Here is a 12108-nt window from a genome sequence, read left to right on the forward strand (position 1 = left end):
CAAAATATTATTAAATAATATCACATATTAATGTCACATCACATTATGGTATATTATTGTTTATAAAATAGTGCACAATTAGTAAGCCATTGCAAAGCATTTTGACATCTGTCACCAATTTGGGTTACAGAAGCAGAGAACCCATACCACAGCTTGAGTACCTGAGAATCCTTTTTCAAATGCTTGTGCTGAGTTTCACCTATTGACTGAAGCTTATTCCTGGTAACTGATTATTAGAAAGCTGAGGTCATCGAGAGTCACTGACTCTAAGCAGAGGATGTGTTTTTTCACTAAAGCAAAATTAGAGAAGCTAAATATACTGGCTTAGCAAAACAAAAGCTTCTGTTCTAGCTCCCTATAAGTTATGTTTTTAAGAAAAATGAACATAAAATATTCTTAATTTAGTGTCTAGGCTCCACACATGGTAAAGGGAATTTTGGATGAACTTACCAAAATGGCCTGTGAGAAGAGCAGTGAAGGAAGATCTGGGACTAGAGCCAGTTCTGCACTGTCTAGTTCTGTAGTTTCTCTGAGCCTTGGTTTTTTCATCAGAAAAGGAAGGGGCTGAACCTAGAGATGGATAGGCAGTGCGTCCCTAAATTGAAAGAAAGTACACATTTCTCCTCTAAATTCAGCCCAGTTGAGGGCCTAATGGTATCTTTCAGGCATGTAGTGATATAAATAGTCCTATTTTAACACAGATAACTTAAAACGTGAGTGTTGTCTTTTTACTACCAACTAATCTTGGATTTGGATGCTTCATAGGTGCTTACTAAAGGTCCTTTGTTTATGATAGCTCCTCCTTTGACCCACTGTCAGCTAGATGTGCACTTTGAATATTTGAAATCTGAGTATTTGAATACTCTTTTTCTTCCAGAACTGACAATAGGTCTGGATGTATTCATCCACACTCTCCTACTCTGTCCTCTTATGATCTGTAAGATAGATGCCGGGGTGTAGATGTCTCTCCAGTGAGCCATGCTCATTCTGGGTGACTGCAGGCTAGTGCTTAAGAATATAGGCTCTGAAATAAGAGTTGTGGTCTTCTTCCAGTTCCACTGCTCATTTGCTGTGTGATGTTGGGCAAGTTATTTAACCTCTGTGCCTCATCTTTTTCAAATGTAAAATGGGAAATTGAGTTGAAAGTGAGGAACTTTTTGAACAAGTATCTGGTACATGGTAAAAGCATGATAATGGACAGCTAATCTTGTTTTATTACTGCATAATATAAGGAATGAGCCTATGCCCCAGACCTCATCATAACACTGTTGTGACCATCTGAAAGGAGAATTAGAGAGAAACAGTGGAAGGAGCTCCTAAAAAAAACCTACGTGAGCAAAAAACATGGTGTTTAAGCCATTCCTTAGAGATTGATGCTTACGCTACTCCTACAGCTCTTTAGGGAATAAAATTACCTCTCGTTTTCACTAGCCTAATTCAATGTCTGACAACTTCTCTCAGTTGGGAAGTTATTCCTTCCGTGTGGCTTAATTACCTATTGTTGCAATTTCAATTTGGGGTGAAGGAAAAGTTAGCTCTGACTCTGAGATACAGGTTCTGTTTAAAAAAAAAAAACTGTTGGTTTGGACACAAACAGTCACTGTCAATGAGTGGCACAGCACTGTGGAGACGCTGTGTCTTCTAGGCAGTATTCTGTGGGGTCTCAGGAGCTCTGCGTGTGTGTCTGCAGGGCTGCCAGGATAGATGGGAGTGGAGGTAGCAGTTAGCAAGGACCTAGAATACTTGGCTTTGGACTCCTACCCACAATGGAACCTGAGCATGTTTAGTCTTTCTCTGTACTTGCATTACTTGCATAAGAGCTTGCACCAGGAGAAAGGGTTCTGCCAAAAAAAAGAAAGAATTGAAAACCAGGAGGTCAGCATACATCTGTCCCCAACAAGTCACATGATATAGCCTGTCACTTGGCAACTGACTCTGTTGCCTCGTGTCTCTGCTCCTCTGTGCTGCCTGCTTGAAAGTGGCAGTGTATGTGTGTGTGTGTGTGTCTATTCCTTTGCTTACAGTGATGGTGAAACAGGGAGGATAAATAGGAAGATTTTCAGGGAAAGGAATTTTATAAATCCAAGGCATAATTATTATGAGACTGGAAAAGCCCCTTTAATGTATTTGGGGGCATACTCTTGACCTCGTCTTATGCAGGTGGGCCCTCTGGGAATTAGTAGGGGATTTTTATCTCTAGCTTATTTGATAGGGAGGTATGATTGAAGCCTAAGATTGAGAGAAGAACCATTTGGCACATGCTAGCCTAATTAAATAGGTTTGGAAAGATATTGACCAAAATAAAGGGAGTGAATAGAGATTGTGCGCTGGAAGATTTATGCCCACCGAGTGCCTTGCAGCACCAAGCTTAAAGGCTGTCCCTCTAAATGCTGCCCCGGTGACGTCAAGGCCATGTGTTCAGTCTCACTGAGTCCTGCATCCTCACCTCTGACAGGCAGCAGCGTGGTGTCCTGATTTGTAAGGAATGGCCTTCAAGGAGTTGGCCTTTGAGCACCGGAAGGTAACTCCTCCACCAGCCTGACTTCAGGACTTGCGTCTCAATCCCTTCCCCTGAGCTTTAGTAAGAAGGGGGAACATCACTCAAGACTGTGTGGTTAAGGAAAATCTGTGACCCAAAAAGTCATGTTCAAATGATGAGATTCCTCCCCACACTTGGTGGTAAATTCCTGATGGATGTAAATTTCAATTCAGATTTGTCAATGGTTTTTCCTGCTGGGCCAGTTACTCAGACGGTGACATTTAAGGTTATGCTGAGAGCAGCTTTGATTATGTGAGATATCTTACGCTAGGCACTTTACATAGTTAGCTAACCTAATTCTTACAACCACCCTGGGTAGTTAAGTGGTGTCTTCTCCATTATACAGATGAGGGATCTGAGGTTTAGAATTTATAGGACCCACTGATAATTGGTGGAACCACTGTTAGAATCTATGATTGATCTTTAGACGTGAGACAGGAAGAAACCAGATGCCACCCCAAATTGCTAAAAAAATAAAGTCCTGAAACCAGCTTTATGTGTGGCAGATTTGATTTAACAAATAAACCCTTTCCCCTGTTTTTGCAGCTGAAATCACACACACACACACACACACACACACACACACACTCACAAAGACTTCTTTCTTCAAATTGTTTGCTAAGCCCGAAGGAACTGGATCACTTGAAATGATGTACTGGTCATCCCCGCTCCATTTTTCTCTCACCCTAAATACCAGTCACAGCAGACTTTCCCTTGACTGCTGAATGATGCTTGCTACAAATGCTTAATACAGTTGAATGAATGAATGCATAAATAAGTGATGAATGGTGGTGGCGGAAGGAGCAATGACTCTTTGTGGGAGGAGCCTGCCCATCTTCCCACATCCATCTGTGGTCCTCTCTTCCTAGGGTGGCATGATCGCTCTGCTGCTGTCCATCTTGTGCCTGGTGATGATCCTGTATACTCGCCGGCGCTGGTGCAAACGCCGCCGGGTCCCCCAGCCCCAGAAGAGTGCCAGTGCCGAGGCAGCCAACGAGATTCACTACATTCCTTCTGTGCTGATTGGCGGGCATGGACGGGAGAGTCTGCGCAACGCCCGAGTGCAGGGCCACAACTCCAGTGGCACCCTGAGCATCCGGGAGACACCAATCCTGGACGGCTATGAGTATGACATCACTGATCTGCGCCACCACCTGCAGAGGGAGTGCATGAACGGAGGGGAGGACTTTGCCAGCCAGGTCACGCGCACCCTCGACTCCCTGCAGGGCTGCAATGAAAAGTCGGGGATGGACCTCACACCAGGTGGGGATGGGAGAAAGGCAAGGGGCTGTTTGGTCCTTCATCCCAAAGAGCCGGGGAGTGGGTAGGAACAGCTGTGTGACAACAGCTGGTTGTCCTACATAGTGTGATGTGGCAGTGCCCTTCCCTAGATAGGCAAGAATAACCTGTTGCCTGAGATGATGAGAGCTGTTTTCTAATCTAGAAAACCAGAAGAACCATGTAAATTGGATCTCTTTTCACTTTCACCAGGCACTGGAAGCAACATACTGTAACGTTCAACAGAGGAGTGAGTTAGAGCCATTTTAGTGTGTAATGAGCAACCCTCTGGGAAATGAGATAGCAAGAAAAATGAACATGTGTATATGATTTCTTGTATATTGTATATTTGCTTAGGCAATTTAACTCTCCATTGAAGTGGAGGGGACAGTGGTATCTGCTTTTTCCTATGACTCCTGAGAATTGGGCCTGGAGTGTTTTAGTTATGTTATCTTGCTCATGCCTCTGTGCTCTCTACAAGGGATGCACTTCTTCAAAGAATATGAAGGATTGCAATCATGGTATCAGACTCTAGATGCATTGTGTATCTATGGAGACACTGGCTGGAAGAACTAATCCAGATGAACAAGATCAGGGTCAAAACTGCAGAGAGAGAAAGACTGCACTCTTCCTTTACAGTAGCCTACCTATTTCTCTTTAAAACTTCTATGAATCAGCAAATCTCCATAGATAAACCCTTAACGGTGATCCTTCAAAGAACTGCCCAATTATCTTTGAGGAAGACATATTTGATGCTGAACATTGCTTACTATATATGAACTTTCAGTGGGGCTTGAAAGAGTGGAAACATGTAGAGGTTTTTATTCTGCTTGTTCTCTACAGGAAATTCTACACGAAAAGTCAATTTCTAATAAGATTTAAAACCTGAGAATTCCTTGAGAATATGGGGGACATATCATCAACATCTCTTCATATTCCCTGTCACACCTGGTGTAGTGCTAAGCACACAAAGTAGACATACGGTACTCAGGGGTTATTATCAACTCAAATGCCTTTAGGAGGCCAACAGATAACACAGATATGTGAAGCAGAAGGAGGTCAGACAATAGGGGATGGTGCAGACTGTGATGAAAGAGAAGGGGCATGTTCTGCCTGAATGCACACAAATCTAAATTCTTTTAAAACTCTGTGCTGACCAAAATAAAGAAATCTACAGTCTGTATTTAGCCAAAGGGTTACAAGTATTGACCTTATCAATATAGAATTATTATAATACATAATATAATAATAGTTGAATTGGATTTTCAGTTGTAATTCCCTGACTTCACTGCTTCTCCCGTAACTTTGCAGTCCCTCAGAAATCAAAAAGCAGTATTTCAGTTTCTTGCAGCCAGTCTCTCAGTTGTCTGGTGTCTTATTTCAATTCTGTGAGACCTTATCTTCTTGATTTATGCAGATTTCCTTCTTCCTTTCTTTTGGTCTTTTCTCTTGAAGTTTTTGCCTCATCTTTTCCTTATACAGGAAGTGACAATGCCAAGCTGTCACTGATGAACAAGTATAAAGATAACATTATCGCCACTAGCCCTGTGGACTCCAACCACCAGCAAGCCACCCTTCTCTCTCACACCTCCAGCAGCCAGAGAAAGCGGATCAACAACAAAGCGAGAGGTATGCATGTCTGATGCTAGGGTTTGCGGGTGGATTCCTTCATATTGGTAGAGGCAGGGCCATTAATATCTTCTACCCATTCCCTCACGCATGGCTAGAGGGGGTATGCCCCAGCACAGCCTTTCTGGAGGCCAGTTAAAAGCCACTTACCAAAAGAAATGTAAATGTGCAAACCTTTTGACCAAGTAATTTCACCAACAAGAGTCTATTCTTAGGAAATAATTGGACAAGTGTGCAAAGAAGTGTGTAAAAGGCCGTTCATCACAGCATTGTTTAAACAAGCGAAAAATTGGAAATAGCTTAAATGTCCATCAACAGGGAATTGGTTAACTACCTGGCACATCTGTCTACTGTCCAGCACTTACCATGCAGCCATTTGAAATAATACAGATCGATATTTGTTAATATGGAAAGTTGACCACCCATCTATTAAATGGGAAAAAATGAAGTTATAAAGTAGAAGATACAGCATAATGCCATTTTAAAAGAGAGATTAAAAAACCTTTACTTGTTTCTGTGTCAGTAAAAGCCAGAGAGTATACACATGAAATGTTAGCAGAGTTTATCTCTGATTTAAAGGATTTAGAGGGCATTAGAATTGTTCCCTTTACATAGTTTTATGTATTTCCTTTATTCTCTTCTGTCTTTTTTGTATTAAATATATATAATTCTAGAGCCAGAAAAAAACCACAAAGATGTAATTTCCTATACCCCTTAGATAGTCTCATATTAACAGAATCATAACCTGTAATGAGGGAAATTCCCCTTTCTTTCTATTCCACCCACTCTCCCTGGAGGTCCTCTCTGGCAGGTGCCAGAAATGGCCCTAGTCAGAGGGAAGTGGGCTGGGCAGGGTAGAGCTCCAGTGACTGCTGTCCTAATGGTCTACTTCTCCAACAAATCTCCAAAGGGGATATGAGGAAGCCCCAACCCCCTTGGCTACTTCTCCCGGATTATCAGTCAACTTACGTTAATTTTTGTTGATTTTCCTATTGAACTTGCCCAATGGTTTGGTATTATGAAACCAGAACTGAAAACGTTTTGTTGGCCATGCTACTTTCATTACAGCTGGTTCCGCCTTCTTGAACCCTGAAGGGGATTCTGGCACAGAGGCAGAAAATGACCCCCAGCTGACCTTTTACACGGATCCTTCAAGGAGCAGGAGGCGTAGTAGAGGTAGGAATGATAGAAGTGGCAGAAGGTGGTAAAGGGTCTGGGGGTGAGGGAGGCGCATGAAGGTGAAGAGGTGTTGGGTTGGGTTGTGGGCTCTGTGGAACAAAACCAGTTTCTGCAAGAAGAATTTTTGGACCATGACTGGTGTTCCCTCCTAAGGAAGAAAGAAGAGCCTAGAGTGGAAAATTTCAGAGAATCATCTCTCCCAGATAATGGCACTCTCAAACAAGTTTCCAAGTTGTTTGAAAGGCTATTTCTTGGTCAGATGACTCTCAATTTCTTCTGGAAGACTCAGTAGTCATATTTTGCTGTTTAGACAAATGAATTAAAGTTAATAAAGTGTGTTGTATGTGGAAAGATGGATACTATATGTACCCCTGCTTCCTCTACCACATTGGCCTTGGGATTGAGCTAGGTAAGGATTGGGGCAGTGCAGTTGAGGAATGATCTATGGCCTCAAAATCTGTGTAATTATCTTTGACCTTTAAGCCCCTGCTTGGTAGAATCACAGGACCCTGAGCCTCCAAGTTCCTTCCTTCCCCCTGGCAGGGTTAAGGTGGCTAATCCATTCCCCTCCACGTGGACAGAGCTATCCTTCCATGGAGCCACTGTGTGCCACTTCACTGTCATGATCAGTGGCTTCAACTGTGGCTATTGCGGCCGTAGCTCCCACTGCCTCTGTCTTCACTGGTATCACTGCCACACCAGGGGAGTTTGGGGCACAAGCTCCAGTCAGCTTTGCCAGTTATTTGCTGTGTGATACTGGATAAGAAAACAAATTCTCTGAGCTTCAGTTCTCTCACATGTCAAATGAGTCAACAATACCTTGTGCATAGAACATAGAGCTTTATCAGGATGAAATTATATTAAAATGTGCCTTTTTGGAGACTGCTAAAGCACTGTGAAATCCCTATTGTTGCTGTTACAACTCTCCATCATGCAGCCCCATATTTATACAGTGCCCCATCTTGAAGAATTTTAGGCAGAGTCCCTGCAAGATGCAGTAGAGGATATTTGAGTGGCATCTCCTTGTGCTACATTCGATAACATTTTCCTCAACTGATAGTCAACCAGTGTCTCCTGAAAGATATATAGAGTTTTACTCTCTTGTACCTCCACTTGAATTCCCTTCATAACAGGTGTTCTTCCCAGAGATTGGAAGAAGCCTTTTTGATTGTAAATTCCAGTTTCTATAGGCTTAACTGCTATCAGCATAATAAAAGTTCTTTCCATCATTTTTCTCAAGAGATAAATGGGGCCCTGGGTATTCTAATGTTGAATGGCCAGTTTCTCTGAGGCTATAATATGAATTAGGGTCTCCCAATCTCCCTTGATACTTATTACATATTTATAGACAGTGGATACCCAACCTAGGCCCAGCTAATCCAGGCCTGATCAAAGCAGGGAGTGTCCTGCTTTAGTAAAGTCTTGTTTCAGAAAAACCCATGGTAATGAATTAGAAAGAGTTTCTTGACAGTATGAAATGGTTTCTTTTAAATACCAAGCTCTCCTAATGCATCAACTTTTTACTGCTATTAACTAGACTGTAAGCTTCTTAGGGGTGGGGAATGCCTAATTTATTTTTGCAAAGTGCCTAGTGAAGGATTTTTCCTATAACAGATGCTTGTAAGTGTTTGTTGAATTGGATTGGATATATCCATCAGACCAACAAAAACATTTTATAACCCTCCGGCTGTGGGTCAGGTTTGTGATAGGTGGTAGAAACATGAAAATATGGCACAGTGATAAGGCTTAATTTAATAATATAAATAAAGTGAAGAGAGTACTCAGAAGAGATGACAGTTAATCCTACCTGGCAGCAATAGGAGGTGAAAAAGGAGAAAGTAATTAGAACCCGGACACACACACACACACTGTACCAGGTTTCTCAAAAGAGAAGAAGTCTAGGATAAGGGCATTTTAGTAAAGGAAAATAGCACATAAAAAGCCTTGAAGGGACAAAAGAACATGGTGTTTTAAAGGAAGTAAAAGTCATTCAATATGGCAGCTGTCATCAAGTTATAAATACATACGCACACGAGATGGTAAGGATGAGGCTGGAAAATGGCTAACAAAGGACCATGCACATGCCATGTGACTGAGTTTCTGCTTGCCTTGATTGGGCGTAAGGAACCATTGGAGGTTCTGAAACCAGGTAGAGATGCTGGATTATGGGTTGATGATGCAGAAAGACCATAGAGACAGGAATATCAGTAGCAAGTCATTTCAGTCACACGAGAGCAGTGGCAATTGCCTGTAAACAGTGATGATTCTATGTGATAAGAGCTATAACAGCAGGGCGCACCGAGGGCTAGAACACCATGGAATTAGTGAGAATCTGTTCTTGGAGGTTTCAGGGAAGTGTTTACAGGGAGATGTTGTTTGAGCTGAGACTTGAAGAGTAGGTGTATACCAGGCTGACAAGGTGACAAAATGGCCTTCTGTGGAGGAGGAAATAATCTGTGCAGAGTCACTGAGACATAAACTATGATGGTCTTGTCAGGGAGCAGTAAAATGTTTACTGGAATAGAGCTGAGGGTGCAGGTTTGTGGGTTTCTTAGGAAATAATGTTAGAAGACCAGCAAAAGCCAGAAAGTACATGAGCTTGATTCCAAGGGACTTGGACCTGATGAAAGAGCAATGTCCTGGTCTGCTCTGCTCCATGAAGCATCCTTCCAGGGACAGCATGCAGAATAGGTGACAGCAGGGTGACCTTGAGGCAGGGGAACAGATGGATGGCTTTTACTTTGGTTTAGCTATAAGATGATATGGGTAGGGAGGGATGGAAAGAATGGAGGCCAGATAAGTTTTGGACATGAAATTAGAGAAACGCAAATCAAAACTACAATGAGATATCATCTAACCCCGGTTAAAATGGTTTATACCCAAAAGACAGGCAACAACAAACACTGGTGAGGATGTGGAGAAAAGCAAACCCTGTACACTGCTGGTGGGAATGTAAACTGGTACAACCACTATGAAGAACAGTTTGGAAGTCCCTCAGAAGACTAAAAATACAGCTACCATATGATCCAGCAATCCCACTGCTGGGTACATACCCTAAAGAGACAAAGATTTAATGGTGTTGGTAAGGGCAGGGTGGGGGTGTGGCTTATAAGCAAGAGGAAAGAGTTGGATATAATGGAGTTTTTAAATTTGAGAAAACAAATAGGTGGCAGTGCCATTGGCTGGGCAATGGAAGTAGTTGGAGGAGCAGGGTTTGGGAGAAGGTGGCGAGAGGAGGTAGTGAGGTTTTGAGAGAAGGTGGATCTGCATCTGAGGCCTGGGCTGGGCTGGAAACCTGTAAGTGTAGGAAAATAGACTCTATTATGAAAGGATAGTAACATGAACAGAATATTTCCATCTATCAAGGACGGAGGACCCAGAGACTACCTTCTGCCTTCAAGTCTCTCCTTTCCAGCTACTGCCAACACATGCACCCAGAGGAAACTGCTCCCCTAAAGGACAAGTATATCCATAAACCAAAAACTCATACCTGTGTTCCTGAGAACATCAGTTCCAAAGGCACCAGTGGGCCTGAAGACTGAGTAGTGCATTGTTCGTGCAGCCTGAAACCTCACCTGGATCTCCTTTTTTATCTGGCTCCACATGTTAGTAGTTTCCTGGGACTAGGCATGCTCTCCAGCCTCTCCAACCCTCTATTGCTCCAGGGGAGCTGCCTCATAAGGCTGGGGACACTAGTCAATGATACGAGCCACATCAAACCCTGAGCACTGGAGCCTGACACACAATCACCAGTTGATGAGTGTTAACTGCCACAAGGAGCATCACCTCTTACAGATCTATTTGCCTCATCTGTAAAGCAGGTGGCTCCCATACAGACTCATAGGCTTATTGTTGGAAAGCAAATATTAAAAATAAAATAAGATATGTAAAACACTCAGCACAACGTCTGCCTTAATGGAAGCCTTTTATTACTATCAATAATAAATATTAACACAGAAGAGAAAAAAATTCCAAAAGACCCACACATTTTGTTGTCTTGCTTTCTTACTTTCCCACATTTGTTCTGCTTCCATAAGCGTAAGGCTCCCCTGCTTAACAGCATTTCGTCTTCTCCCCAACAGGAAAAAAAAAAGCCAAGAAACAAAAAATTTAAAAAATATAACAGTGGTACATAAAAAAATAAAAAACAAAACCCCCTTCCCTCCCTATCCCTATTTCCACCTCCCTGGGAGTGTTTCTTAATCCTCAGCAATGATTATTTCCTCCAGTGATTCCAGGACTGTGGAGAGCATCCTGGTGTGACAACGTTGTCTGCTCCTACAGAGCAGACGTTCCTCGTTTTCCTCATTCCAGGTCTCACAGAGTAAGAGTCACTTGGTAGAACTCTTGCCCACAGAGTAAGCACAAGCTCTTCCAGCTCAGGAAGTTCCTCCTGAAGCAGCAGTGTGCACCATGGGGGTGGAGCTGCTTTGTGCAGAGTGCCCTCTGTGAAGAGCGATGGGAGGTACAGTGTGGGATTAAAGCATCCCTCCCACCCTTGGCAAATGCCTGGAGCTCAGTAAGGCAACTAGGGGAAGAGAATGCCCCCTCTATGACTTCTCCTGTGAACTTGGCCCAGGAAGACTGAAATGGTCAACAGACTATTATTGACCTTGAGGGCCACCAGTTGGCCAAGTCCCCTCTGACTCCAACTGAGGGCATGGTGTCTGTGAGGAAGAAGGTCACTGAGGTCATGCAGCCAGAGACAGTTCCCTCCATGGGCTGGTTTTGCCAGCTGTCTCCCCTGTTTGCCAGGATGGGTGGCAAAAAGCCCAAGTTGGATTCTCAATGCCAAACTTTTTACCACCGTGTATCTTGCTTTTGTCTCACTTTCAGTGGGTTCTCCCCGAAGTCCTGTGAATAAGACCACCTTGACGCTGATCAGCATCACCAGCTGTGTGATTGGCCTCGTGTGCTCCTCTCATGTCAACTGCCCTCTCGTTGTCAAGATCACCCTGCATGTCCCTGAGCACCTGATTGCTGATGGTGAGCCCATTCTTCTGAGGATGCGACCTTGCCCCCCAAAAAGGAAAGTTTTCCAGTTGGGCAAAGGCTAGAGAAGACGAGAGTCACTGTTACCTATTACTCTATCGGGGGAAAACCAAACTGAAATAAGTAAGGATTAGGATACAATTGTATTGCCCATAGATGAACTTAGAAAGCAAGTTAAAAAAATAAACTAAAGTGATCACCTCTTCTTCTCTATGCCCTCTCCCATTTTTGTTTGTTTTTAATATGTCTCTGTCTTTGAGAGAAATGCACAGCCCACTGGCTAGAGGTAGGAAGGCCCCAAGACTCCCTTAGCCTTTGAGAAGGAAAAAGCTAAGTGGAGTAGTAGAGATGTTTAAGAATTAGCCATGCTTTAGTTTGGTATGCCTGGGTGAGAAATTCCTAATTGCAGTGACTTCCTGTAAGCCTAGAACTCAGAAGTAATAATTTGCTTTCATCCAGGGGGACCCCAATATAATGAGGGAGTAATACAG

At 43.1% G+C, this 12108-nt stretch overlaps 1 protein-coding gene across 2 annotated transcripts in view; it reads left to right on the top strand.

The window, feature by feature from the left end:
• ASTN1 (astrotactin 1) overlaps window positions 1–12108 on the top strand; it is a 321704-nt gene that overhangs the window by 140378 nt on the left and 169218 nt on the right. For both annotated transcript variants that reach the window (XM_025363659.1, XM_025363650.1), the window contains exons 3-6: window positions 3409–3802; window positions 5300–5446; window positions 6515–6622; window positions 11462–11611. In XM_025363659.1, coding sequence (XP_025219444.1) covers window positions 3409–3802; window positions 5300–5446; window positions 6515–6622; window positions 11462–11611 — 799 coding nt within the window. The remainder of the gene's footprint in view (window positions 1–3408; window positions 3803–5299; window positions 5447–6514; window positions 6623–11461; window positions 11612–12108) is intronic.

Source organism: Theropithecus gelada, chromosome 1, assembly GCF_003255815.1.
Source record: "Theropithecus gelada isolate Dixy chromosome 1, Tgel_1.0, whole genome shotgun sequence".
Lineage (NCBI taxonomy): Eukaryota > Metazoa > Chordata > Mammalia > Primates > Cercopithecidae > Theropithecus > Theropithecus gelada.